The sequence below is a fragment of the Malaclemys terrapin genome, unplaced genomic scaffold (genome assembly GCF_027887155.1).
Source record: "Malaclemys terrapin pileata isolate rMalTer1 unplaced genomic scaffold, rMalTer1.hap1 H_1, whole genome shotgun sequence".
NCBI lineage: Eukaryota > Metazoa > Chordata > Testudines > Emydidae > Malaclemys > Malaclemys terrapin.
In genome coordinates, this window is record NW_026530195.1 from 271,256 (window position 1) to 298,072 (window position 26,817).

The 26,817-nt window shown below is 57.1% G+C and overlaps 4 protein-coding genes across 4 annotated transcripts; all 4 read left to right on the top strand.

Moving 5' to 3' along the window:
• Positions 1 to 13,982: 13,982 nt before the first annotated feature.
• LOC128829614 (myelin-oligodendrocyte glycoprotein-like) lies at positions 13,983 to 15,810 on the top strand. The gene is made up of 3 exons (XM_054015093.1): positions 13,983 to 14,037; positions 14,409 to 14,741; positions 15,615 to 15,810. Exons 1-3 carry the CDS (start codon positions 13,983 to 13,985, stop codon positions 15,779 to 15,781), a joined length of 555 nt encoding a protein of 184 aa, XP_053871068.1. The 3' UTR covers positions 15,782 to 15,810.
• Positions 15,811 to 17,020: 1,210 nt separating this feature from the next.
• LOC128829615 (uncharacterized) lies at positions 17,021 to 19,209 on the top strand. The gene is made up of 3 exons (XM_054015094.1): positions 17,021 to 17,254; positions 17,923 to 18,235; positions 18,625 to 19,209. Exons 1-3 carry the CDS (start codon positions 17,021 to 17,023, stop codon positions 18,843 to 18,845), a joined length of 768 nt encoding a protein of 255 aa, XP_053871069.1. The 3' UTR covers positions 18,846 to 19,209.
• A 2,363-nt stretch (positions 19,210 to 21,572) lies between these two features.
• LOC128829630 (uncharacterized) lies at positions 21,573 to 24,373 on the top strand. Its single transcript, XM_054015108.1, has 2 exons — positions 21,573 to 23,541; positions 24,295 to 24,373. The coding sequence occupies exon 1, from the start codon at positions 22,062 to 22,064 to the stop codon at positions 23,073 to 23,075; it is 1,014 nt and encodes a 337-aa protein (XP_053871083.1). The 5' UTR covers positions 21,573 to 22,061; the 3' UTR covers positions 23,076 to 23,541; positions 24,295 to 24,373.
• On the top strand, positions 24,183 to 26,493 carry LOC128829616 (tapasin-related protein-like). Its single transcript, XM_054015095.1, has 4 exons — positions 24,183 to 24,630; positions 24,894 to 25,196; positions 25,772 to 25,887; positions 26,392 to 26,493. The coding sequence occupies exons 1-4, from the start codon at positions 24,243 to 24,245 to the stop codon at positions 26,491 to 26,493; spliced, it is 909 nt and encodes a 302-aa protein (XP_053871070.1). The 5' UTR covers positions 24,183 to 24,242.
• The last annotated feature ends 324 nt before the right edge of the window (positions 26,494 to 26,817 follow it).

Consider the following 26,817-nt stretch of genomic DNA (forward strand, 5'->3'; position numbering starts at 1 on the left):
GAACTAGGTGGTATTATTATTTATAGGGAAAATACTAAGATTTATTTGGTTTTATTTCCTAAAGAGCTTGAATGTTCTGAAAAGGTAGGATATAGTATATTAAATATTGTATTACAGATCTTCTGATTAGTGTACAAAATAGAGTTTTACATTTCTGAGTGCAATAATTCTTGTCTGTTGATGGTTGTACTGGCCTACCCATATGGTGATTGAGGCTGTTGATTAAAGTTGTTGATATTTTCTGTGCCATTCTGATATCTCTCATCATGCTACTATTTATTGAAACAAAATAGAGAGAAAATACAATGACTGTTTGCCAGGCCACTTCCCTCAACTCTTTAAAATCTCTCCTCAAACTGACTTCTTCCAAGAAGCTTACAAGAAGTGAATGGTGGAAGAAAAGGTAATTTAAAACAAAAACTAATATACACAGGTCTCACTGAGTAACCATATTATAGTAGAAAGAGACAGCCTGAGACAAAAGGCCTGGTATGAGGCCTGAGCTAAAGTAGTGGGCAAGCTTTGCTGATATAAAGCAAAGTGAGCAAAAGGAAGGCCTGGCTATAAAACATGCCTGCTTGCAAGTTCACAGAATCTGGCAAGAACAGGGCTGGCATTGCAAAAACACACACATTCCTAAGAAGTACTCGACACAGGACACCACGCAAACTCCAGAAGTGTGGTGCCAGAACACCCCGATACCAAATATGGTACAAACACCTCCCCCAAAGATAATGAGAACACACCAACCCCTCTTAAAGATAAGGTCAGGATGACAGGGTGAAGCATAGAGATGTTTTGATTAGGACTGTCAATTAATCGCAGTTAACTCATGCGATTAACTCAAAAAAATTAATCACAATTAATTGCACTTATAACAATAGAATACCAACTGAAATTTATTACATGTCTTTGGATGTTTTTCTACATTTTCAATATTGATTTCAATTACAACACAGAATACAAAGTGTACAGTGCTCACTTTATATTATTATTTTTTATTACAAATATATGCACTGTAAAAATGATAAACAAAAGAAAGAGTATCAGAGGGGTAGCCGTGTTAGTCTGGATCTGTAAAAGCAGCAAAGAGTCCTATGGCACTTTATAGACTAACAGACGTATAGGAGCATGAGCTTTCGTGGGTGAATACCCACTTCTTCGGATGCATGCATCCTATACGTCTGTTAGTCTATAAGGTGCCACAGGACTCTTTGCTGCTTTTAAAAGAAAGAGTATTTTTCAAGTCACCTCATACAAGTACTGAAGTGCAATCTCTTTATCGTGAAAGTATAACTTACAAATGCAGATTTTTTTGGTTACATAACTGCACTCAAAAACAAAACTGTGTAAAACTTTAGAGCCTACAAGTCCACTCAGTCCTACTTCTAAGCCCTGGTCTACACCGGGGGTGGGTGGGAGAGAATCGACCTAAGATACGCAACTTCAGCTACGAGAATAGCATAGCTGAAGTCAATGTATTTAGGTCAACTTACCATGGTGTCTTCACGGCGCTGAGTCGACTGCTGCTGTTCCCCCGTCGACTCCACTTGCGCCTCTCGCGGATGCAATAAATCGACCCCTGATAGATCAATCGTTACCCGCCAATCCGGCAGGTAGTGTAGACCTGCCCTTATTCTGCCAATTGCTAAGACAAACAAGTTTGTTTACATTGATGGGAGATACTGCTGACTGCTTCTTATTTACAATGTCACGTGAAAGTGAGAAAAGGAATTCACATGGCACTTTTGTAGCCGGTGTTACAAGGTATCTATGTGCCAGGTATGCTAAACATTCGTATGCCCCTTCATGCTTTGGCCACCATTCCAGAGGACATGCTTCCATGCTGATGATGCTTGTTAAAAAAAATAATGCGTCAATTAAATTTGTGACTGAACTCCTTGTGGGGAGAATTGTATGTCTCCTGTTCTGTTTTACCCGCATTCTGCCATATATTTCATGTTATAGCAGTCTTGGATGATGACCCAGCACATGTTCGTTTTAAGAACACTTTCACTGCAGATTTGACAAAACACAAAGAGGGTACCAATGTGAGATTTCTAAAAATAGCTTCAGCACTCAACCCAAGGTTTAAGAATCTGAAGTGTTGTCCAAAATGTGAGAAGTGTGGTACATGCTTTCAGAAGTCTTAAAAGAGCAACACTCCGATTTGGAAACTACAGAACCTGAACCACCCCCCCCAAAATCATCCTTCTGTTGGTGGCATCTGACTCAGATGATGAAAATGAACGTGTGTTGGTCTGCACTGCTTTGGATCGTTATCAAGCAGAACCCGTCATCAGCATGGACCCATGTCCTCTGGAATGGTGGCTGAAGCACAAAGGGACGTATGAATCTTTAGCGCATCTGGCACGTAAATATCTTGCAACACCGGCTACAACAGTGCCATGCGAACGCCTGTTCTCACTTTCTGGTGACATCGCGAACAAGAAGCAGGCAGCATTATCTCCTGCAAATTGTGACCAACCTTGTTTGTCTGAGTGATTGACCGACCAAGACGTAGGACTGAGTGGATTTGTAGGCTCTAAAGTTTTACACTGTTTTATTTTTAATGCAGTTTTTTGTACATAATTCTACATTTGTAAGTTCAACTTTAATGATAGATTGCATTACAGTACTTGTATGAGGTGAATTGAAAGATACAATTTTTTTGTTTTTTACAGTGCAAATATTTGTAGTAAAAATAAATATAAAGTGAGCACTGTACACTTTGTATTCTCTGTTGTAATTGAAATCAATATATTTGAAAATGTAGTAAATATCCAAAAAATATTTAAATAAATGGTATTCTGTTATCGTTTATCAGTGCGATTAATCGCGATTAATTTTTTTAATTGCTTGACAGCCCTAGTTTTGATCAAACCAACATGTACAAGGTGGTAACAAACCACTTCAGGAGGAAATAACTACGTCAAAGGGGCGATATATAACTTGTTTGTATTGGTGTATAAAGAGGTATCTCAGAGGGGGTGTCTTTGGCCAGCCTACGGGGGCAGTGGAAAGTCCCGCCACTGACTGAGCTGCGTCCATTGTGATGAGCATACATGTGTTAGTGGTCCGGTAGAGTCTATGGGATACTAGGACGGTGCTGTGTTGACAATAAACCTGGCCGAGTGCCTTGGCTACTAATGGGTCTGTGGCTACTGGACAGTCTGATTAGAGCCAGCTGTGTGGGCTAACTGGTCAGTACAGCACGCAGCGAGAACACACACACAGCCTAACATCTGATGACACTGGTGACCCCGATGGCTGATCTGGTAAGTAAGTGAGCTGCCCTCTGTAGGAATCACGGTCTAACAGGGCAGAAAGCTACGAACTAGGAAACCCCCTTAACCCCTCCCCGAAAATCCCCACAGGTTGATAGAGTATGAATGTGCTGGGTTGCCAGCAATGAGCCATATGCATTTTACAAAGCTAGTGGGGAAGAAACATGGAATGGAATTGGTAAAGCTAGAGCAGAGACTGTAGCCTTGACACATAAGAGTAAGAAATATAGAATATGGCAAACTATGACCATGGATGTTACATGGTTAAGACAACGCGCCAAGTAACAGAAACAAAGACAGGGTTACAAGAAGCAGGAGAAGCCACAGGGCCCTGGAATGCTCCCACTCCCCTGGCAGGGCAGCAAGCAGGCCAGAGACATGATACCTTATTCTGCTGCTGTGCTTGTTGTGAAACATTGGAAACAGCTGTAAAGAATCTGCAAAAAAGAGAACTGCTGACCCCTGTTATAAATACTGGTGGTGAACAGGAGCCCTCAGGTAGTGCCCCTGTGCCTGAAGAATGGGGACAGAAATGGAAAAAGGTGGCCCACTAGCAAAATTAAAAAATGAAACAGGGACCACTGCAGTGCGACCCCCACCTTATCATAAGAACCAGGTTCTGGTTAAACTTAAACTGAGACCTAGACTGGTGCCTGTTAGAACAGGAGAAGTCAGTGCACAAGAGGGAAAAGTAGCAAACAATACTGTCACTGAACTGGTAGATCAGATGAAGGAAAAATGGAACAGTTCACAGAGCACATTAGGAGACAAGAGCTGCGACTCGATCGCAGGGGAGTGAATAAAAAAGAATTTCAAAGTGAAAAACCGAGATTGAGCGGGTTAACGCCTAGAATTGATGCATTAACACATGGAGCTGTCCCAAAACAGTTAACTGCAGCAAAACAGGGCACTCCCACCATCAGTTGGGCAACAGACACTAGAGGGGGGGGTACAAATTCAGGTTTTACAAGAGCAGGTAACTACCCCCACTCTCCTCTCAGAGCCAGGATAAAAACCAGGGGTGTGGGTTCCCAACTGTGCCCGTTCCCAGCTGCTTTAACCAACTCAGCCACACTCCTCGCTTAGCACTAAACATAGAACCTTCTGTCTCAAATATTTGTACATACGGTTACGTTTCCTTTCTATCCTTGCGCAGTTTGCTAAACTTGCTACTGATGCCTGTACTTTAAGATACCTGTTACAGTTGATCTCTCTTGGTTCAGATCTTCCCACCTTCCTAGGTTGCTCTTCATCCCCCCGGACCCTCTCCCGACTCTCCTCATTTCTGCTCTCACTCTCTCGCTCTCTGTTTTAAAAGTTAAAAGTTATAGTTTTTACAGAAACCTCCAAAAGATGAAGCCGTTGAAAACAGAACAAAACAACAAACAAAGAGAAAACAAGGTAAAAACTATACCTTAACTAAATCCGGTAAATTAATAATTTTAACCCTTCAGGAATTCAACAGCTGGAATTACTACTAACTTTCTTAAAGATATGGTTGCCAAACAACAGAAATGCAGCCTCTACTTCTAATCCTAACAACTGACTAATATTTGAAACATGGGCTTTCCTTATTTCCATATAGCAGGGTTTTCAAATAAAGTTAATATAAAGTAATGGAACAAATTTGGAAAATAACTTAATATGAATTTTTATCAATTTGTATTAAAAGTTTTAATTAACAAGGTAATAACTTGCTTATTTAAATGCTTAACCCTTTTGTTATCTGTCTGTTTTTGTTTTTTAAATGCATTGTTTTAATAATTAAGTTCTTAATGCCTTATTTTGTATAGTTATAAATAGAATTCTGGCGCCACTTGTTTTGACTTGTAAGTTTGTCCTGTGTTGTATGTGTCATGTGACTATTTTTTATTATTTTTATTTTGCTGCAACAAAAGTCAATTTTATACTTTTTAAAATATAAGTGGTACCACATTATGTTAATATTATGATTGGGATATAGCCATCATAATATTATTAATACCAAATTATTTAGCAAAGTTCAAAAAGGTCTCAGTTATAAATATAGGTACATATATTTCTGCCTCAACAAATAATGCAATTGCAAACAATAACAATTCTATTTTATTAATCACGGGGGGCGGTGGGGTTGTTTTGTTGTTTTATTCATAGAAAATACCCCCAACACTAAGGAAAAGGTAATATTAACAAAATGTCAATTTCTTGTTTTGGTTTTATAAACTTGTTTGCACCTTTATTAAGTATTAAATGTATAGTTATAAGAATGTCATAGCAAAAATGTTTTAAAATAACAATTTATGCATGAAGCTAACCAAACAATTTCAACAGGTTTCCACATTTGTCTCCCAAACACAACCAAGTGTCATGAAAGTTTCCCTTCAAGTATTTGCATAGACCTGGGGCTGATAGTTACTAGCATAAGACAGACAATAATGTCCATTTATTGTGTGTATAGCATTTCGGGTACTCAAAATTATAGATAATAGTAATGGAATATCCTGATGACAGCCTCGGTTTTTATGCTTTTCCCTTGTAGCATTTGTTAGTCTTTACAGCAACATAAATAACCTGCCCCCATTCCCACTGCAGAAAATAACAAACTTTTCCTGCACTCCGCTAACGTTAGCAAAATGGATTGCAGTCCAGTTCTCTGGGTCACTTTCAAAGCTGACCTATGGACAAGTTTTCAGGATGGGCAACATTATCAAAGTGACCACTGCGTCTTTATGCCTATATAGCACCTTGCACGCTGCGGGCACCACTGCAACAGATAATCAGAAGTAGGATTGTTCAGACAGTAACTCTGTATCTGGATGAATTTTAAACTAACACCAGTGGCTTCAACGAGGGAAAGGAAAGTCTGTGTGTGCAGAACTCCGGACCCTAGCAGGGCTCCTGTGCCCCCAAACACCCCTCTGGCCGTCTTTCCAAACAGACCTTGCCTGTCCCGGACTCCAGCTCCATGTCCGTGTCCATGGGATGGGTATCCATGACGTACTCCCCATCCCCAGCACTAGTGCAGTGGGGGAATTTGGGTCGGTGTGTGTGTGTGTGTTGGGGTGTGTCTCCCTTGAACTCCCGGCCCCAGCAATGGGGGGGGGGGGCAGTGGTGGTGCCCCGGCAGCCATGGGCAGGGAGTGTCAGTCACTGGCAGGGTCCCATGGGGGTGGGGGGCCCCTAGTAGCAGGGTGCAGGGGATGTGGCCCGTGGGGTGGTTTCTGTGAGCACAGGTGTGACGTTACGAGTATAATATAATATCTCATTGGAAGGTGACAGGGCCAGAGAGTTAATTACCTCCCAGACTGACCTGACCCATGGGTGACCTGTAGAAACTGGTTAGGAAGATAGGTAAATGAATAGAGCTTTGAAATGTAAGTCTGCATTGTTAGAGGTAGAAGGGGAGATGTTTGCTCAGGGCTTGTGATGTCAGCAAACAAGTCTGGTCTATTGCTAGAGCTTTGATTCAAAGGTCAAAACAGGAATATTAACATTTATGATGGTACTTGAGGGAAATAGTATTATTGTCTCTGTCTCTTTGAAGGTTGTGGTAACCTGTATCTGAACTGTTTAATAGGGTTACCATTCGTCCGGATTTACCCGGACATGTCCTCTTTTTTGTGCTAAAAATAGCGTCCGGGGGGAATTTGTAAAGCACTCACAATGTCCGGGATTTCCCCCTCCCCCGGCAGAGCGAGCGGCTGGGAGGGCTGCAGGAAAGTCCCGGGCTGGACTCCGGAGCAGCTTCCTCCTCCCTCCCCCCCCTCCCTGCATTCTGAGCCGGCCGGCAGCTCCTCCTCCTGCAGCCCGCTCCGGCAACCCTGTGCAGGGCCAGGGACCGGGTTTTGTGTTGTGCTGGGGAGCTCAGCCATGTGTCCGGCTGGCACAGAGCCCAACACCCTGTTCTGAGCAGCAGGGTAAGGGGGCCAGGGGGCAGGAGAAGGGGCAGGGAGGTTCTGGATGGGGCAGTCAAGAAACGGGGGGGGGCTTTTGGAGGGGAGTGGAGAAAGTTTTGGGCAGTCAGGGTACAGGTAGGGGGTAGGGTCCTGGGGGGCAGTTGGGGGGGGTCTTAGGAGGGGGCAGTTAGGGGACAAGGAACAGGGAGTCTTAGGTAGGGGGTGGGGTTCTGGAGGGCAGTTAGGAGCAGGGGTCCCAGGAGGGAGCAGTCAGGGGACAAGGAGCGGGGGGGGTAGGGGGCTGGGAGTTCTGGGGGGGAGCTGTCAGGGGGCAGGAGTGGGGAGAGGGATCGGAGCAGTCAGGGGACAGGGAGCAGAGGGGTTTAGATGGGTTGGGAGTTCTGGGGGGGGGCTGTCAGGGGGCAGGAGTGCGGAGAGGGATCGGAGCAGTCAGGGGACAGGGAGCAGAGGGGTTTAGATGGGTTGGGAGTTCTGGGGGGGGGCTGTCAGGGGGTGGGGAGTGGTTGGATGGGGCGTGGGAGTCCCAGGGGTCTGTCTGGGGGTGGGGGTGTGGATAAGGGTTGGGGCAGTCAGGGGACAAGAGGCAGGGAGGTTTAGGTAGGGAGTGGAGTCCTGGGGGGCAGTTAGGGGCAGGGGTCCCAGGAGGGGGCAGTCAGGGGACAAGGAACGGGGGGAGGGTTGGGAGTTCTGGGGGGGCGGGAAGTGGGAGGGGCAGGGGCGGGGCTAGGGCGGGGCTCCTCCCGTCCTCTTTTTTGCTTGTTGAAATATGGTAACCCTACTGTTTAATGGATAAATGACCCTGTGCTAATTGCCAGGATGTTTGGGAGAAGGAGAATTAAGCCTATTGTTTTCTCAGGCCGAAAGGCTGCTGGAAATGTATAAGAACCCTGGGACATGATCCTGCTTCATCTCAGATCTGCTTTGGGTTTCAAGAGGGGGAAACCTTAAGCCACAAGGATTGAGATCCCCAGTCACTGACTGGAGCCACCCTGAATATGGACATTGGACTATAACCTCTGGACTATTTCTAAAAGGACTTTTGGCAACGACAAGCTCATCTCTGCTGTGTCTGAACCTCAAGAATTGAATTCAAGTCTGTCTGTATATTGATCTTTGAACCAACACTCTCTCCCTTTTCTTTTTTAATACATTTTAGTTTAGTTAATAAGAATTGACTATAGCGTGTATTTTGGGTAAGATCTAAGTTATAATTGGACCTGGGTGTGTGGCTGATCCTTTGGGGTTGGAAGAACCTTTTCTTTTATATGATGAGATCAGATTGTCAGGAATCCTCATAATTTCTGACGTGTGTGTCTGGACGGAGGCCGGACGCTGGGCACTTTAAGGGAACTGTGTTGGTTGGACTCTGAGTAACCAGTGAGGTAATACAGAGGCTGGTTGGTAAATCTAAGTATTGGAAGATCCACCAGCGTTTGGGGTTTTGCTGCCCCGTTCTGTTTGCAGTTCACCCTGATTGAGTGACCTCAGCTGGCTCCCATGGGCAGCACCGTCACAGCAGGGCCAGGAGGGATCAGTCCCTGTTGTGTGTGTGGGGGAGCCATTGCCTGCACACACCCGTGAGGCCTGTAGGGGCGGAGGGTCGAAGGAGGGAGGAGGGAACAGCTGCCCTGACTCCTCTGGGACAGGCTGGCTGGGGGGAGGCATTGGGGGGCAGTGCCCTAGACCCCTCTTGAGGGAACGTCCGGGCTGTTCCGGCTGGCAGAGCCCCCGTGTCCCAGGGGCTCCAGGCTGGGCCTGTGCATATTGTGAGGGAGCAGGGAGCGAAGCAGGGAGCACGCGGATTTGACCTGGGAATGTTGCAGGGGGGTGACATTGGGGATGGGAAGGAAGCTACAGGAGCTACAGGGGGTGGGAGAAGTGACACCTTCTGCCCGGGAGACTGAACAAAGGAGAGGAGGGGCAGAGGGGAGGCGGGAGAGAGCTGCTGGGGGAGTGTTTAGTTTCAGTTTGGGCTGGGTGGTGCAACGCAGGGAACCCCAAGCTGGGGTCTAAGCTCCCTGAACCCCCCAGAAGGACTTGATTGAGGGGTCCTGGTTGTACCTACAAGCTCTGCTGTAGACCATGTTCCTGTCATCTAATAAACCTTCTGTTTTACTGGCTGGCTGAGAGTCCTGGTGAATCGCAGGAAGTGTGGGGTGCAGGGCCCTGACTCCCCCACACTCCGTGACACCCCCCTCAACCCCCCATCCTCCAGCAATCCCTGGGGCTCACGGGGGATCACGCCAACCCCCTCTTGGCACCCTGACCCCCGACTCCCTCAGCAACCAAACCCCGGCCCTCAGCCGCCCCCCCCCTTCCCCTCGGCCGCCCCGGAACCTTCCGGGCCCCTAGGCCCCTGGCGGGGGCGAGTTACCCATGTAGAGGCCGGCCTGGCCCCATGAGACACTCCCGGGGCACAGTGTGTGTGGGGGGTCAGGCCGGGATGGTCGGGGAGGAGCCGCTACTGCCAGAGACTGCCCCAGACGGGGACGGGCAGCTCGGCAGCCATGTTGTACTTAAAGTACTGCACAGGATCTTTTCAGGGGGAATAAGGCAAAACGCCACATTTATTAGTAATACATGTATTCATTAACACTGTATTATATGCATATAATATATTACACTTACACTCACACACACACACAAACACACTCCGTCTTGTTGTTACCAATTAGTTGCTCCCCTTAACTTCACTGGCCAGGTGAGTTAGATGGGGGAGGAGGTGGAGCCGGGCTTCTGCCGATCCGGATCGATGCTCCCATGTTGACAAGACGAGACCCGGGGTCCTCTGCAAGACACCTCACTTTTATAGCAGCTTTCCTCTTATGCAAATCTAGACCAGATTCAAACTCTGTGTTTGTGTCCATTGGTCCTTTGTGCTGCTTTTTTTTGAGTGTTGTCCCAATGCTGCAAAGAGGGTGTTTCCAAAAGAAGGTGCTTGCTTTTAACCCCCGAGGACGTCCGTATGTCTGCTTGTCTTTAATGAGCCCACTTGACACGTTTTATTGTTCTTGGGTCTGGCTCCCAGCCCCTCTCCAACAGTTGAGGCTGTCTGGAGGTGCTGCCTTTCATGCCTTGCTCATCCACACCTCATTTATTCAACAGGGCAATTGATTAAGAGTGGGGGGGGGGGGAGAGCTCTTGTTTTACTGCTAGCAAAAAGAAATTTTTCTTCTATCTTATTCTATCCTTAGGGGCTATAATATTATACCAAGGGCAATGCAAAGTTTCTAAATGAGGCTTAGATACAAAGTTCCATGAAAACAGAGGTTACACGTGGGTAGACCCACCACAAGGTTATATGAAGAGGCACAATGTAAAGACATATGAAAATTATCAGAGATTGATCTACATTGTCCCCCTTTTGACCTCTCAAGAACAATTCTTGAGTGGTCACCATATAAATTTTTTGTATTTGTTGCCCCAAACCAAACAATTATAACCAGGTGAATATAACTAAAACCATTACAATTGACTAAACACCAGATATAACATAAACACAAATGCAAACAATTATAATTATAATAATTGGAAATACAACAAAACCATTACCATTCCAATAATTGGGTACATTGACAAACAAGATGAGGCCCAAGTTTGATGCTGCAACAGCCATCAAACAATAAAAGTCACTGAGGTCAGGACCTTCTTAAGCACACACAACAAATAAGATTTTGTAGGAGTACCACAGTTGTTATGCAAGGTTAAGCTGATTTGGACTTAAACTAACATTCAGTTGCTAAAATGTTATAGAATTCCCTATTTTTAACAGTTGTTCTCAGAGGTTTCTGTGGACCTGAAAGATGGGGCCATACAATTATGGGCCAAGGTCTTACAGGTTATGGGGGCCCAAGAACTACCCTTCAGGGCTTGGGGAAATAGAACCAGAGTGCATAGAGGAAAGTGTGGAATTAACAATACAAGCAAATGTAACTAACAATACAAATGTATTAATAACAAAAATTAACAACAAAATGACTATTAGAGAACCTAACAAAAAATAAACCTGATGCACTGGGGACCAAAGTTTTTTGGACACAAGTGGTGATTGATAAGTTGGATGGACATGGGGGAAGTAGAGAGAGGAAAAGACATTTGCCCTGTCTAGTGTAGTATCCCCTCTCTCTCTGGACCCAATGCTAGCACAGGACACCACTAGAGACAGACACAGAACATGCAACACAGACTTTGTCATGACACTAGAACCATGGTATTTTATAACTCTTCAGCTGGTACCAGCTCTCCTGATGTTCTGGTTCAGATCCTGAAAGATAGAAGCTTGGAAACAAATTAGCACAGTGCTTTTACCATGGCAGAACTTGCTTAGTCTCTGCCACAGTGTGTTTGGTACTTGGGGCTGCACAAATGCTAATTAAGTGGTGCATTTCTTGTGAGTGTAAATCCTCCCTTTCTTTCAGTAAAAGGGCGTTAAAACTTTATTTAGAAAAAAATTTTTGTTTTAAAATCTCCAGCCATTTTGCCATGGCCTGGAGATCTGAGGCAGAAGCAGGCACTGTTGTTAACTGTTTTAATGGCATTTTGGCCCTGGGAGGAGGAATTTACCCAAATATTTCAAATATCCCCCTTCCCAATCTCCAGAGGGGTCCCAAAGGTCTGCCCCCTTCTGGGGTCTCAAATGTTTCTTCTCCTGATGTTACTGCTGCTGTAAGATTTGAGAGTGCTGTTTTAACTCTCTGTACCCAACCTGTTTTCCAGTTTCTTTATCTGTTGCTTGCCTGGGCCCGATTCTGCTTTTTCCAATAAACAGTTTCTTTCCATGGGCACAAGCCTTGTTTTACTACTAATTTAGCAAGGAGGGTGGGCTTTTTAACTAGCACCCACCCTTCCTGGTTCCGTTTTTTAAACATTTTTTGCAAAATTGTGAAATTACCACAATATTACTTACAAAAAACAAAACAAAACAAAAAAACAAACAAACATAAACCACACTACACTGCCCAAATTCCTATATCCTTCAGAGTTTGGCTTAACAGAACAAGATCTGTATCTTATGTTTTTAACCCACTTTGGGCCAGAGGGAGAGACGCTAAGCCTCCCTCTGTATTACTCGGTCTGCTACCACCGAGGGTTCATACACCAATTATACAAATCCTTCCCCGGATCAGAGTGAGAAACACTAAGTTCTCCTCTTTAGCTCAGTCTTGCTACGGCTGAGGGTGTATGTACCTCTATAACACAATTTAAACCTAAACTCCTATATCCTTCAGAGTTTGGTTAATTAACTGAAAGTTTACGCTCTTTTTCCTATAGTGCCAGGCTTGCTAAAGCTGGCGGTGTGCACACCAGTTTTATAATAACTGTGGATTCTATGCTTGCTCCCCCTTTCGCATTCTCCTCCAAAATGTTGTACTTAAAGTACTGCACAGGATCTTTTCAGGGGGAATAAGACAAAACGCCACATTTATTAGTAATACATGTATTCATTAACACTGTATCATATGCATATATTACACTTACACTCACACACACACACAAACACACTCCGTCTTGTTGTTACCAATTAGTTGCTCCACTTGTTTGGTTTGTTTGCAACAAATACAAAAGATTTATATGGTGACCACTCAAGAATTGTTCTTGAGAGGTCAAAAGGGGGACAATGTAGATATAAATCTGATAATTTTCATATGACTTTACATTGTGCCTCTTCATATAACCTTGTGGTGGGTCTACCCATGTGTGACCTCTGTTTTCATGGAACTTTGTATCAAAGCCTCATTTAGAAACTTTGCATTGCCCTTGGTATAATATTATAGCCCCTAAGGATAGAATAAGATAGAAGAAAAATTTCTTTTTGCTAGCAGTAGAACAAGAGCTCTCCCCCCCCCACTCTTAATCAATTGCCCTGTTGAACGAATGAGGTGTGGATGAGCAAGGCATGAAAGGCAGCACCTCCAGACAGCCTCAACTGTTGGAGCGGGGCTGGAAGCCAGACCCAAGGACAATAAAACGTGTCAAGTGGGCTCATTAAAGACAAGCAGACATACTGACGGCCTCGGGGGTTAGAAGCAAGCACCTTCTTTTGGAAACACCCTCTTTGCAGCATTGGGACAACACTCAAAAGAAAGCAGCACAAAGGACCAATGGACACAGACACAGAGTTTAAATCTGGTCTAGATTTGCATAAGAGGAAAGCTGCTATAAAAGTGAGGTGTCTTGCACAGGACCCCGGGTCTCGTCTTGTCAACATGGGAGCATCGATCCGGATCGGCAGAAGCCCGGCTCCACCCCCTCCCCCATCTAACTCACCTGGCCAGTGAAGTTAAGGGGAGCAACTAATTGGTAACAACAAGACGGAGTGTGTTTGTGTGTGTGTGTGTGAGTGTAAGTGTAATATATTATATGCATATAATACAGTGTTAATGAATACATGTATTACTAATAAATGTGGCGTTTTGCCTTATTCCCCCTGAAAAGATCCTGTGCAGTACTTTAAGTACAACAGCCAGCACGGGGGGCAGGGCTGGCACAGACCCAGGTGGGGGGGCAGGGCTGGCACAGACCCCAGGCCCGGGGGGGGGCAGGGCTGGCACAGACCCCAGGCTCTCTGGGGGGATCAGCACAGACCCAGGCCGGGCGCCGTGGGGCACATGTCAGCGAATGATCAGTACAAGCCTTATCTCCGGGGTCCAGCCGTGGCTGGGCCGCGCCCTCCCGCCCGTTACGGAGCCGTTCGCTGCTGCCCCCGATAACGCTGCCCCCTGGCCGAGCTGGGGGCCTGGGTGCTGCCAGTCTGAGCCTGACGCCCTGCGGAGCAGACACAGACAGCGCCAGCGTCACGATGAGCCGCTGCCCACTGACCCTCCTCGTCGTCCTCGGCCTCCTCGGGGGCTGCGGTGAGTGGCCGGGGCCCGCCATGGACACGGGGCGCCCTGAGGGGCTAACACGTTCCCCCGCTGCAGGGCAGAGCCCCCGAGGGGCTGACCCCCTGAGCAGGGTGGGGAGGGCTTCATCGGGGGGCCCAGGAGACCCCCATTACCAGCGCCCACTGACTGGGCCGGGAGCTGGAGGGAGCAGGGCAGAGACAATCCCCCCTGTCCCCGCTTCCATCCCAATCCCCAGTGCTGGTGCAGGGACCCTACGGCTTTACTGGGGCCGCTGCTCCCTGGCCGAGCGGCTGTGTCAGCGTCACCCCCAGACCAAGCCGGTCTCCGCGTCACCCCCCTCCCCGGCTGCTGACCCTCCCCTGCTGTCTGTGCCCGTGCAGCCGGCAAGCTGGCGGTGGAGACGGACGCCTCCCCGGTGCGAGCCAAGGTGGGAGATGACGTGGTGCTGAAGTGCCAGTTCTCCGTGCCGCAGCCCCCTGTGGACCTGAGCCAGCTGGTGGTGCAGTGGTTCCACCGGGGCGGGCAGCTGGTGGAGTTCGACAATGTGGTGAGCGGGAGCCGGCCGGGCGCCAACCTGAACGTGGAGGGGCTGCGGAGCGGCAACGCCGCGCTCTACCTCAGCAAGGTGACCCCGGAGAGTGCCGGCAACTACCGCTGCTACGTCACCTACGCGCCCGACGTGCGCATCAAACAGGTCGTCCTCCAAGTCGAGGGTAAGGTGGCCAGCCCGCCAGGGGGCCTGCTATGGGTTCTGCTATGGGTCGTGCATGGGTCCTGCTATGGGTCGAGCCATGGGGTCCGCCAGGGGTCCTGCCACGGACCCTGTCATGGGTCGGGCTATGGGTCATGCATAGGGCCCTGCCATGGGGTCCTGTCACAGGCTGGCCAACACTCTCCTTGCTCTCCATAGAGCTGGGAGCTCCCACCCACAGCCAGCGCACCCCCTCCATTTCCCCGCCCCCGGACAGAGCTCCCATCCCATGCCCACAGCGCCCCCTGCTGGGTGAGGCGGGAGTGGGAGTAGCTGGGCGCTCCCCCCCCACAGCGCCCCCTGCTGGGCGAGGCGGGAGTAGCTGGGAGCTCCCCCCACAGCGCCCCCTGCTGGGCGAGGCGGGAGTAGCTGGGCCCTGCCCCCACAGCACCCCCTGCTGGGCGAGGCGGGAGAGGGAGTAGCTGGGAGCTCCCCCCACAGCGCCCCCTGCTGGGCGAGGCGGGAGAGGGAGTAGCTGGGAGCTCCCCCCACAGCGCCCCCTGCTGGGCGAGGCGGGAGCGGGAATAGCTGGAAGCTCCCCCCACAGCGCCCCCTGCTGGGCGAGGCGGGAGCGGGAGTAGCTGGGAACTCCCCCCACAGCGCCCCCTGCTGGGCGAGGCGGGAGCGGGAGTAGCTGGGAGCTCCCCCCACAGCGCCCCCTGCTGGGCGAGGCGGGAGCGGGAGTAGCTGGGAGCTCCCCCCACAGTGCCCCCTGCTGGGCGAGGCTGGGGCTGCAGCAGCCGCAGTTGCTGCCCCTGTGATGGAGGCGGCCGGGGCGGCAGGGGCAGGCGTGCGCCGGTCGTGGTGACGGGTGTCCCCGGTTTGTGCCCCGCAGACCCCGCGAAGCTGCCCGCGGAGGAGCCGGAGGCCGTGGCCCCTCACGCCTGCGCCCCCGACCCCGACCCCCTGGTGCTGGAGAAGCTGGACCAGGCGCTGACCCTCCTGCAGCAGATCAGCCGCACGCTGGAGGCGGCGGGCGCCGGGGGTGGGGGGGCGGCCTGAGCCCGGCCCTGACCCCAGGGGGCGCCCGGGCAGCGCGGGGGGGAGGGGCTGATCTCGGCGCTGTGGGGCATCTATGGGGCCAGATGGGGGGCGGGATATGCAGAGAGCGGCAGGGGAGGCATCACGGAGGGAATGTACCAGGGAGCTGCTGGAACAGGATCGGGGCTGGGGGGGCAGAGGGGGGTGGGGGCTGAACATGGGGGAGGGGCAGGGGGCTTTGCTTGGTGCTGCATGTGGGGGGATGTGGCAGGGGGCTGTGTGTGGGGGGGCTGTGCATTGGGGGGATGCTGTGTGTGGGGGCTGTGCATTGGGGCAGGGCGGGGGCTGTGCATTGGGGGGATGCTGTGGGGGGGCTGTGCATTGGGGCAGGGCGGGGGTTGTGTAGTGGGGGGATGCTGTGTGGGGGGGCTCTGCATTGGGGGGATGCTGTGGGGGGGCTGTGCATTGGGGCAGTGCGGGGGCTGTGCATTGGGAGGCTGCTGTGGGGGGCTGTGCATTGAGGCAGGGTGGGGGTTGTGTATTTGGGGGATGGGGTGGGAAGGGGGTTCAGCTTTCGGGTGGCCCCATGGGGTGGCACTGGGACGCAGGTTGTGAGCTGTTGTCTGAATAAAGCCGCTGGTGATGCACGATCTGTGTCCTTGTCTGCAATGCGGGGGGTTGGGGGGTGAACCCTGCAGCTGGGCCCCCATCCCCGCCCCACACTCTCTGTGCCTGGGGCGGTGGGACAGGCCCCCCCGGAGGGGAACGGGGGTTGCTCCATCCCAGGGGGTGCAGGGTCCGGCCCCTCTCCCTGCTGGGACGCTGCCCAGGAGGGAGGAGAGGGTGTCCCGTGGCCGGGGCATTGGCTGAGGCCTGGCCGGGCTCGGGCAGTGCTGTCTCCAGGAAGGGGCGACTAGGACCCGAGGGGAGCGGAGCCCAGAGCCGGGTGGGGGGTCACACACCCCTGGGCTGGGGTCCCCGCGCCGACACAGAGCAGGGCTGGGGCAGGGACCCGCCCCCCAGGCCCGGCTGGGACAGCCCTACATGGGGGTCCTGGGGGTCCCTGGGTCCCAGCCCCACGAGGTCACCAGCTGCCCCAGGATAAAAACAACCCAGGCAGACGGCGCCGACGTGCCTGGGGGGATGGGACGGGACGTCCCAGCCAATCAGGGGGCTGCTGGCCACGTTCGGGGCTTATCGGGGCCCTGCCACACGGCTGGCCCTTTATCAGCGCGGCCCTGGCACTCCGGTGCAGTGACGATGCCTCCTGCCCCCCTGCGCGCACCCCCAGAGATGTGTCTGCGCGGGGCCGTGCTGGCCCTGTGCTGCGTGGCAGCTGGTGAGTATGGGGCCTGTCCCGCCGCAGGCCCCCCGGGTCTCCCCGAGACCGGCCCCTCGCTGCCCCGGGATCTCCCCGAGACAGGGCACCTCACTGCCCCGGGGTTCCCCTGTGACCTCCCCGAGACTGGCCCCTCACTGCCCCGGGGTTCCCCTGTGACCTCCCCGAGACCGGCCCCTCGCTGCCCCGGGATCTCCCCAAGACAGGGCACCTCACTGCCTTGGGGGTTCCCCCTGAATCTGCCCAAGACAGGCAGGAGGGTGGGAGCCAGCTCAGGGGGGAGATGAGAGCTGCCCCTGCTTCCCCAAAGGGGGAGGGCCAGGCAGTTCCCCCCATCACCCCAGGGCAGGGTGTGGGGACCCCAACAGAGCTGGGGGGCAGGGCCAGGGGGCTGGAGAACGACCTGGCCTGGAGAGATTCAAGGCCCATCCAAAGCTTTGGGGGCAGCAGGAACTGTCCTGCAGGGAGCAGGGGCAACTCCACCCCAGGAGGGGTCCCCCCGCCCCAGAGGATCCTGGGAGTGAACGGACACCCCCCCCGCCCCAGAGGATGCTGGGGGAGAACGGTCACGCCCCAGAGGATGCTGGGAGTGAACGAGACACGCCCCAGAGGATGCTGGGGGAGAACGAGACACGCCCCAGAGGATGCTGGGAGTGAACGGGGCGCCCCCCCCAGAGGATGCTGGGGGAGAACGGACACGCCCCAGAGGATGCTGGGAGGGACGGGCGCCCGGCTGGCGGTGCAGCGGGCGGGCCCATGGCAGACCAGCCCCGGCGGGGGTGACCCTGCCCCTCTCCCCGCAGCGGCCTGGCTGCAGGTGTAGGTGGGCCCCTCGCCGGTGCGGGTGCTCCCCGGGCAGCGCGTGGTGCTGGAGTGCCTCGTCGGGGCCGACTACCCGCCCCTGGAGCTGGAGCAGCTGCAGGTGCGCTGGCGGCACGAGGGGCGCACGGTGCTGGAGTTCGCCGGGGCGGTGCGGGCGGCGCAGGCGGGACTCAGCCTGGCCGAGGACGAGGTGAGGAACGGGAACGTCTCGCTGGTGCTGCAGCGCGTCACCGCCAGCGACAGCGGGGAGTGGACCTGCTACATCCTCTACCCGCCCGACCAGGCCCAGGGCAGCCTCACCCTGCGCGTGGCAGGTGAGCACGGGGGTGGGGGGCAAAGCAGCACCAGCACCCCCTGCTGGGGGGCACCGACCCGCCCGCACGGCCAGTTCTCCTGTCCCCTCCCCGGGCAGCCCCCACCCGCCCCTCTCCTGCCCCCACAGCGCCCCCTGCTGGGGGGCACCGACCCGCCCGCACGGCCAGTTCTCCTACCCCCACAGCGCCCCCTCCTGGGGGGCACCGACCCGCCCCACTCCTCATTCTGCCTGCACCCACATGCCTTGCCAGTACCCTGCCTGCACCCACATGCCTTGCCAGCTCCCCATCACCGCCCTGCAGGGTAAGGCCGTGGTTGGAGTGGGGCAGGCTGCCGAGGGGCCGGGACCCCGCAGCGACCCTGACGCGATGCCGTGCTGTTGTTGCAGACCCGACGGTGCCCCCCAACACCTGCCCCCTGGGCGGGGGCGCCCCACGGCTGCGGAAGCTGGAGGAGGTGATCGGGGGCTGCGTCCGCTCGGCCAGCGAGCTCCAGCGGCACCTGGCCCGGCTGGCTGCCGAGGTGAAGGAGTGTCTGGGCAGCCCGGAGGCCGAGGAGAGCCCACCCCGGGCAAAGGCTGAGAGCGCCAACCAGACGGCACAGGCGTGAGCCCTCGGTCGTCTGCCCAGCGCCCGCTGGGCTCGCAGTGTCCCCGGACACAGCTCCCGCAGCAACAGGGCTGGGATCCCCGGGGACGGACGGGGACACCCACATCACAGCAACGGCTTCGCTTCTGCAGGGTGTGACCGCAAATCCGGGGGGCCGGGGTCCTGCACGCACATGGGGACACAGGCCCCGTCTCCCCTAAGGGGCTCTGGGACGTCTCAAGCCACTGGGGATGCCTGGGGCCGGATGTCAGATGGGGGAGGCCGGCAGGGTCAGGGGCTGACGGCTGGACGCCCATGGGGGGGTCTATCTGCCTGCACTGTGGCTGTGCCGCTGGGAGACCCCGGGTAGCGAGCTGGGCGGGGACAGCGGGGGTGGGGGGCGTCCATGGGGGGCTGTTGTTCGGCATGTCGGGAGGGGACTGCGTGGGGTGTGATCAGCTCCCAGTGCGGTGCCAGCTGCAGCGCGCGGATAAGGAATAAAACGCTTATCACTCTTTGTTGTTTTTGTAGATACAGACTAACACGGCTACCCCCTGATACTTATCACGCACTGTGTCCTGCTGCCAGTCGGCGGCTGCGTGTCCTTATCCCCGGCGGCTCCGGCCCCTGTGGGGGGTGTATGGACTGGGGCCGATTCTTCTCCCCACAGTCATTTGCCCTGGGCTTCACCCCCTGTGACGGAGCAGGGAGCAGGGCGGATTTGACCTGGGAATGTAGCCTGGGAGTTACATTGACCTACCTGAGCTGTAACCTGAGCCAGGAGGGGGGTGGGGGACGTGACACCTTCTGCCCCGGAGAGGAACAAAGGAGGAGGAGGAGCAGAGGGGAGGGGGGAGAGCTGCTGGAGGGATTTGGGAGTTTTCAGTTTTGGGCTGGGAGGTGCAACGCAGGGACCCCCAAGCTGGGGTCTAAGCTCCCTGCGCTCCCCAAGAGGACTTGATTGAGGGGTCCTGGTTGTATCTACGAGCTCTGCTGTAGACTGTGTTCCTGTTATCCAATAAACCTTCCGCTTTACTGACTGGCTGAGAGTCACGGTGAATCGCAGGAAGAGGGGTGCAGGGCCCGTGACACCCCCCCACACCCCGATTCCCCGCTGGGCCCCATCCCAGTGTGGCCCCCTGCCAGGGTGGGCAGGTTTTGGGCTGCCCTCAAGCCCACGCTGGGTCTGCCTGGCGCAGAGCCCCCCGGGGGCACTGGGCCCCCCCCCGCTAGGGAAGGAGGTGCCGGGCGGTGGGTCCGGTGAGCAGAGGCGGGTACGCCGGGTGCAGGCCGCATGGCCGAGCAGTTGCTGAGAGCTGTAGCCAACGCGTACGGGGCAGTGGTGCCCGGGCAGCCAGCGTGTGCTTAGCCCCACAGCGCAGGGGGAGGAAATGCTGCACACCCCACGGACACGGGGGTGTCTCTGGTTACCCACATGTCCCCTGGACTGTGGGGTCCCGGGCCAGGCTGACTGCACCGGGCCTCAGGGGACACCCCGTCTGGTCCCTGGGAACTGGGGGGAGCTCCCCGAATGCACCTCTTTGCACCCCCCCTTTGCACCCTGCCCTGGGCAGTGCCGCCTGCAGGAACCCTCAGGGAGGGACAAACCCCGCGCCAACTGGGGGGAGCTGCTGCCCCATACCCGGCTGGGAGGGGGGCCGACAGACAAGGGCGTGGACAGAGCAGGCCAGGGAGAGCGGGGGGGGGGTCTCCGTGGGGTCCCCCAGGAGGTTGGTGCCCCAGGGGTTGCCGTGCTGGCCCCGTCCCCATAGCTCAGGACCCCCCCTGGGTGGACGTGGAGCCAGCCGAGGGCAGCGCTGCAGCGGGTGTGGGGTTTTCCCGGGGGTCACATTCAGCCAGACGGCCCGACCCCACCTCCCAGCGACGGTCGAAGGGTCCCCGTGTGCCCCGCCCCCCCCAGAGGTGCCCCCCCGCAGGGAGCGGACACAGCCCTGCCCGGAGGCGCTGCTGCCGGTCACACGCCGGAGGGGAGGGGGTAGCTGGGGGGGGGGGGCGGCCGTGGCTGCTGCGGGGCGTGGGGGCTACGCAGGGCCGGGGGGGGTGTCACTGCCAATGGCTCCGAGGTGCCCCCCCCCGGGGGGCCGGGCGGGGCTGGAGCTGCCAGCAGCGAGGCGAGGCGCAAACATTGCGCAATTCTCCAGCTTTCGCTTTCGCTGCGCCCTGTGCGGGGCGGGGGCAGCTCGGCCCTGCAGCTCCCCCGGCTCACAGCCCCCCAGGTCAGTGACGGGGCGAGCAGCGGGTCCGGGGGGGGGGCTCAGTACTGGGGGGCGGGGGGGTCCCTGCGCTCAGGGGCTGAGGCGCTTCTGGCTGCGCAGAAACTAGAGTCTGGGGCTAAAGCAGAGAAAGGAGCCCGGACTCCTGGGTTCCCTGCCCGGGGCTGGGGGTTAGAGCAGGGGGGGCTGGGAGCCAGGACTCCTGGGTTCTCTCCCGGCTCTGGGAGGGGAGGGGGCCTGGTGGGTTAGAGCCGGGGCGGGGCTGGGAGCCAGGACTCCTGGGTTCTCTCCCGGCTCTGGGAGGGGAGTGAGGGCTGGTGGTTAGAGCAGGGGGGGCTGGGAGCCAGGACTCCTGGGTTCTCTCCCGGGCTCTGGGAGGGGAGTGGGGGTGGGGGGCTGGGAGCTCAGACGCCTGGGTCGTCTCCCTGGCTCTGGGAGGGGAGGGGAGTGCGGGCTGGTGGGTAAGAGCAGGGGGGGCTGGGAGCCAGGACTCCTGGGTTCTCTCCCGGCTCTGGGAGGTGAGTGGGGGCTGGTGGGTTAGAGGCTGAGCAGAGGGAGCTGGGAGCCAGGACTCCTGGGTTCCCTGCCCGGCTCTGGAAGGGAATGTGGTGCCGGTGGTTAGAGCGGGGGCGGGCCTGGGAGCCAGGACTCCTGGGTTCTATCCTCAGTCTTCCAGTGTTTTGCTGCATCACGTTGGGCTGATTTCCCTGCCTCAGTTTCCCCACCTGTGCAGCAGGGATAGCAGCACTCCCCCTGCCCCGCAGTGCATTAGGGAGGCTTGTCTATCCCCTGTGGCCTGCTCCGAGGTGGGATGTGGGGCAGGTCAGAGCAAACGCAGGGGGCGATCGTTGGGGACCTCCCCCAGAAGCCGTCTCCGTTAGCCTCGGCCCGCTCCGTGTCCGGCTGGGTCCAGGGGGTTGGATCAGGCTGTGGGCGCTGACCCTGCTCTCTGCGTCCCCCCTCAGGGCACCATCCCAGGGAGGGAGCGGCAGCCGTGCGCGGCGATGGCGGAAGAGCTCCGGACCCTGAACGCGGATCTGCTGGCCATAAGGGGGGCGCTGGAGGCTGCCGGCCCCGCGGGGACCCCTGCCGTGGCCCTGCGGGGGAAGCTGGCCCAGGAGTTCCTGGCCGCAGTTCAGGGTTTCCACGCCCGGTTCGCTCAGTGCCGGCGGATGCAGGCGGTGTCCCCCAGCGAGCTGGAGGCCCGGCTCCAGGAGGTCTCCGGGGACCCCGGCTGCTGGTTCTACATTGGCTGCACACGGGCGCTGACGCACTATCTCTGGGAGGCCGGGCCGTGGTGCCGGGCCTGGCAGCGCAGGGCAGCTGGCTACGAGAAAACCTGGACCTACTACTGCCGGCCGGGGCCGGGGCCAGGGGCCGGGCTCTGCACCGTGAGGCACCTGCTGGATCAGTTCTGTGGCACCCACCCCCGCTGCCTCAACGTCTCGCACTTCAGGAACGGCCCGGTCAGCATCGTCTTCCTGGTGACCTACGCCCAGCGGGGCAGCCGGCCAGGGGAGCCCACCGAGGACATGGAGGTGGCGCTGCGTGGCATCACTGCCCACTTCCGCCACCGGGGGGCGCCGGCGGACGAGCTGGTGCAGTTCCTCAAGGACGACTTCCGCCAGCTGATGGGGCGGTACCCGGGCTACCTGGCGCAGTGCCGGGCCATGAGCCAGATCCCCCCGGCGCGCTTCCCGGGACGGGCCCGGGAGATCCTGGCGGGGCTGGGGCCGGCGGAGGGGGTCCTGGCGGGCATGGTGCCGGACGGGGTGGTCTCCATGCGGCCCTGCCTGTGGGAGGTGGGGGCGGGCGAGGCGCAGGCCGGCGAGAAGCTGCACACGTACTTCACCAGGCTGGACGGTGCCCTCGACGCCAAGCGGCTCCTGGAGGAGATCTGGGGCCACCCCCGCTGCCTTGACAGCTGCCGGCGCTGGGGGGGCAGGTCGGGGACTCAGCCGGGGGCCTTCCTGTACCTGGCGATATTCCGGGGGCCCTGCGTCCCAGGCGGGCCATGAGCGAAGGGGCTGACCTGGTGCCACTGCCCAGCCCCGAGCGCGTGTGGCTGGGGCGTCCGGACCCCCAGCCATCGCCGTGCCAGGAGCTCACCGTGAGCGGGGTCCCTGGAGGAGTCGTGCGGCGCTGTGCCACGCGAGGGATGAGAGGGAAACCGAGGCAGCCTGCTGCTTCCCACCGCCGACAGCTGGGACCTCTGCAGGCGCCTGGACGATCTGCTCCCCGCCGATACCTTGGCGGCTGTCCTGGTGCCCGGGGCCTGGGTGAGCCTTGGAACCGAGCCGGGTGGCTGACATGTGCCGCGCTCTGCACCCAGCCGGGCAGGAGCAGCTGCTGTGGCTGGGGAGGGGCGTTACAGGCCTGTCCGAGGCAGCCCTGGCCTGTTATTTTAGGCTGCCCAGAGCCGGACGTGCACAGCAGAGGGAGGAAGGGATTTGGCCCAGGTCACACAGACCGTCGGTGGCAGAGGTGGGAACTGGACCCAGGAGTTCTGACTCACTGTCCACTCCCCGACCCTCTGTGGGGCTGCAAAGGGGAGGGGAGAGTGTGGGGCCAGGGCTGATCCCCCCACTCATTGGGGGGTTGTAACCCAAAGCAGCCTCGGGGCCCCGTTCAGCCTGACACCTCCTGGCTGCGAGCAGGGCTCTGTGGTTCGCACACCGCGGATGTGTGTGTGTGTTATTCTTAGACACACACACCTCTGCCGGGTGTATTTTAAGCAGGCGGGGGAATGACCCAGCCCCCGCCCCACGGCCCCAGCGAGCAGGGGAGGCTCAGTCCAGCCTCGCCGCCATGGCCGTGGGGATCGCGCTGCTCCTCGGGCTGGGGAGCGCTGGTGAGTATGGGGGGAATCGGGGGGGGCTGCCTCTCTGACCCCCATCTGCGCTGGCCAATGCCCGGGTGTGAGGAGTCCAGAGCCCAAAACCACAGGGGGTCATTTGAAAAAACAGCTGGGGGTGGCTGACTGGCTGGCTCGGGAGTGGGAGGGGGGCAGGGACTCGGACGGGGGCCTTTCCCCTCTGGGGGGCACCAGCTCCAATCCCGCCCCAGGGCAGGGGACTGGCGGGCTCAGGGGTGGTGGATGGGGCAGGGGCCTTTCCCCTCTGGGGGGCACCAGCTCCAATCCTGCCCCAGGGCAGGGGGCTGGTGGGCTGTGGGGGGAATGGGACATGGGGCCCTTCCCCCCCAGGACCCCAGATCTGTATCGTGCTTCCCCCACAGCCGGCGCGTTCCCTGTCTCCACCGACCCCTCCCCGGTGACGGCGCTCCTGGGCTCCGACGTGCTCCTGAAATGCAGCTTCCCCGCAGCCCCGCGCGGTGGGGCGAGGGACGAGACGCTGCTGGTCCGCTGGTACTTCCAGGAGAGGCAAGTGGCTGAGTTGGACGGCATCCCCATCACCACCCGGGCGGGCGCCATCCTTTTCTCCCAGCAGCAGGGCCACGCCCAGGCCTCGCTGCTCCTGCCCGGCGTCACGCTGGCCGACCAGGGCCACTACCGCTGCTCCGTCCACTATGCCGGGCAGCACGGGGAGGGGACGGTCCAGGTGCAAGTTGCAGGTAGGAGCGCGAGCACAGGGGCCTCCCCAGGTCGTATTCCCGCTGCCCCGGGTGCTGGGGCCGTGTGTCTGGCAGAGCAGGGGGCCCAGGCGCGGCCCCAGAGCCTCGGCCAGGGCCAGCGCCTGCAGCTGCCGGGGCAGGGGGTCGGCAGGGTGCGGGCAGGGTGCGGCTGGGGAGATGGCTAGCGGGCGGGGCAGGCAGGAGTCTGCCCTGGAAGCCTCCCCCGCCCAGGTTGCTGGACTCCCCATCTCTGTCTCCCCCAGCGCTGCCGTGGGTCGAGGTGCCCAGCCCCGTGGTGCAGAGGGACGAGGACAGCGCCCTGGTGTGCTGCGTGCGGGGGTTTTACCCCCAGCACATCGCAGTGTCCTGGCTCCAGAACGGGCAGGAGCTAAACGCCTCCTTCATCTCTGCCGCGCGCCGGGGGCACCGGGACGGGACCTTCAGCCTGGTGACCGTCTACAGATTCACCCCCACGGAGCGGGATCTGGGGGCGCTGTTCTCCTGCCGGGCACGGCACCCCCTGCTGAACCAGTCCCGCCAGGCCGACTTCTGGATCTCCTTCAGGGGTGAGGCCTCCAGGTCGCCCTGGCCTGGGTGCCCCTTGCTGCGGTATCAGCCCCACCACGGCCCGCCCCATCCAGCCAGCAGCGCAGCCTTGTTCCCCTCAGTCATTCTCAGGGGGTCGGTTCTCAGGGCTCACAGCCCCAGCGCTGCTGGGGGATGGGTCCTGGGCTGCAGCTGGGAATCCCCGGTCCCATTACCCCTCATCCTGCCCGCTCCGTCCCCACGGAACGATCCTGGGCTGGGCCGGTACGTCCCCAGTCTAGAGCGACTCAGCCCCTGCCCTCTCCCCCGTACCTCGGCCCTCGGTCGGCCGCAGTGCTGGTCCCCAAACTCCAGCCTCCCTGGTTCCAGGGCTGTACGTAGCCCGGGGGTGGCTCCCACCGGGGCAGGCAGGTCCCTGGGGGGTCCGAGTGTGTCCGTGCGATACCCCAGGAGCTGGGGTCGGGGGCAGGAGAACCGGGAGTCGGTGGGCGCTGGGGTCCCCGGGGGATTGGCAGTCGCTGGGCTTGGTGGGATCCCGGGCGGAGCAGGGAGGGCAGCGACCGGGAGGTCTCTCTGATCTGTGTGTCCCCAACAGCTGGCGGGCTGGAGATGGGGCTCAGGGTCCTGCTGTGGGTGCTGCGAGCGTCACTGCTGCTGGCCATGGCCATGGGGGGCTGGCTCTACTGCGACACCAGCAGCCGGCCGAGGAAGGTGAGGGCTGAGTTTGCCAAGTGAGTGCCCAGCATTAGCCCCAGCATCGCTCCCCCGGCTAACACGGATCCTTCTGGCCCTGTCTGCGCTGGGTCTGACACGTCCTCCCCTCACCCCTCGTTCCCAGGGACGGCCCAGAGCCCGTTTCGCTCCGTGCAGCCTCGTCCCTGCCGGGCGCTTGTGGGGCCAGACGCTCCAGAGCGGGGCGAAGAGCCGGGACAATTTGGGTGTCCTGAGAGACATTCCCGGGAAGGCACAGGAAAAACAGGGCCTGCCCCAGTGACAGGGGTGTGTGTGTGTCACCCTCACACATGGGGAGAAGCGACCCCCAGGGGGTTGTTCCCTGCACCTTGTCCAGGGAGACGCCCTGTGCTGGCGTCAGCACCTGTAACCAGCCCTAGACAGCTGAGGGGCCTGGCCTCTGTGGAGACGGGGCCCCGAGCTGTGACCCACGTCTCTCCCTCTGGGCACTAACTCTGCTCTCCCACCATGGCCGGCGCACAGATGGTGGAGCAGGTGATGGAGCAGGTGACGGAGCGGATCTGGGACCCCCTGCGTCAGAGGTTCCAGCAGGCTCGGGAGGCGATCTCCTCATGGAGCAGATAGGAGGATCCCACCGCTGCCTGCAGCACCCTGGCTCTCCGTTCCCGCAGCGCTGTCCGTGCCTCCCACGCCCCCCTCGGCCTGTGGTATCCGGTGCTCCAGCTGTGACATTGTGCAGTCTATATGGTTTTATACAAATATGGTAATGAGTGAATATAACGTAACTGGAATATGCTTCATGCAAAAGGTCTCTTGTAGGTATCATTACAAAGCTTATAATCTACTGAGTGTGATCATCCTATTTGTAGAAAGGTACCACTCTTGTATCTGAAGCTAGGAATATGAAATATAACTCTGAGGGCCTATTGCAAAGTGTGGGCCATTAAT

Excerpts from the sequence above, each read along its gene's own strand:
- LOC128829615 (XM_054015094.1), top strand. The coding sequence starts at position 17,021 with ATGCCTCCTGCCCCCCTGCGCGCACCCCCAGAGATGTGTCTGCGCGGG. Across the intron at positions 17,255-17,922 it reads CACTGCCCCGGGGTTCCCCT|GTGGGCCCCTCGCCGGTGCG; the intron begins GTGACCTCCCCG and ends CTGCAGGTGTAG. Across the intron at positions 18,236-18,624 it reads CCTCACCCTGCGCGTGGCAG|ACCCGACGGTGCCCCCCAAC; the intron begins GTGAGCACGGGG and ends CTGTTGTTGCAG.
- LOC128829614 (XM_054015093.1), top strand. The coding sequence starts at position 13,983 with ATGAGCCGCTGCCCACTGACCCTCCTCGTCGTCCTCGGCCTCCTCGGG. Across the intron at positions 14,038-14,408 it reads CGGCCTCCTCGGGGGCTGCG|CCGGCAAGCTGGCGGTGGAG; the intron begins GTGAGTGGCCGG and ends GTGCCCGTGCAG. Across the intron at positions 14,742-15,614 it reads GGTCGTCCTCCAAGTCGAGG|ACCCCGCGAAGCTGCCCGCG; the intron begins GTAAGGTGGCCA and ends TGTGCCCCGCAG.
- LOC128829616 (XM_054015095.1), top strand. The coding sequence starts at position 24,243 with ATGGGGCCCTTCCCCCCCAGGACCCCAGATCTGTATCGTGCTTCCCCC. Across the intron at positions 24,631-24,893 it reads GGTCCAGGTGCAAGTTGCAG|CGCTGCCGTGGGTCGAGGTG; the intron begins GTAGGAGCGCGA and ends TGTCTCCCCCAG. Across the intron at positions 25,197-25,771 it reads CTTCTGGATCTCCTTCAGGG|CTGGCGGGCTGGAGATGGGG; the intron begins GTGAGGCCTCCA and ends TGTCCCCAACAG.
- LOC128829630 (XM_054015108.1), top strand. The coding sequence starts at position 22,062 with ATGGCGGAAGAGCTCCGGACCCTGAACGCGGATCTGCTGGCCATAAGG.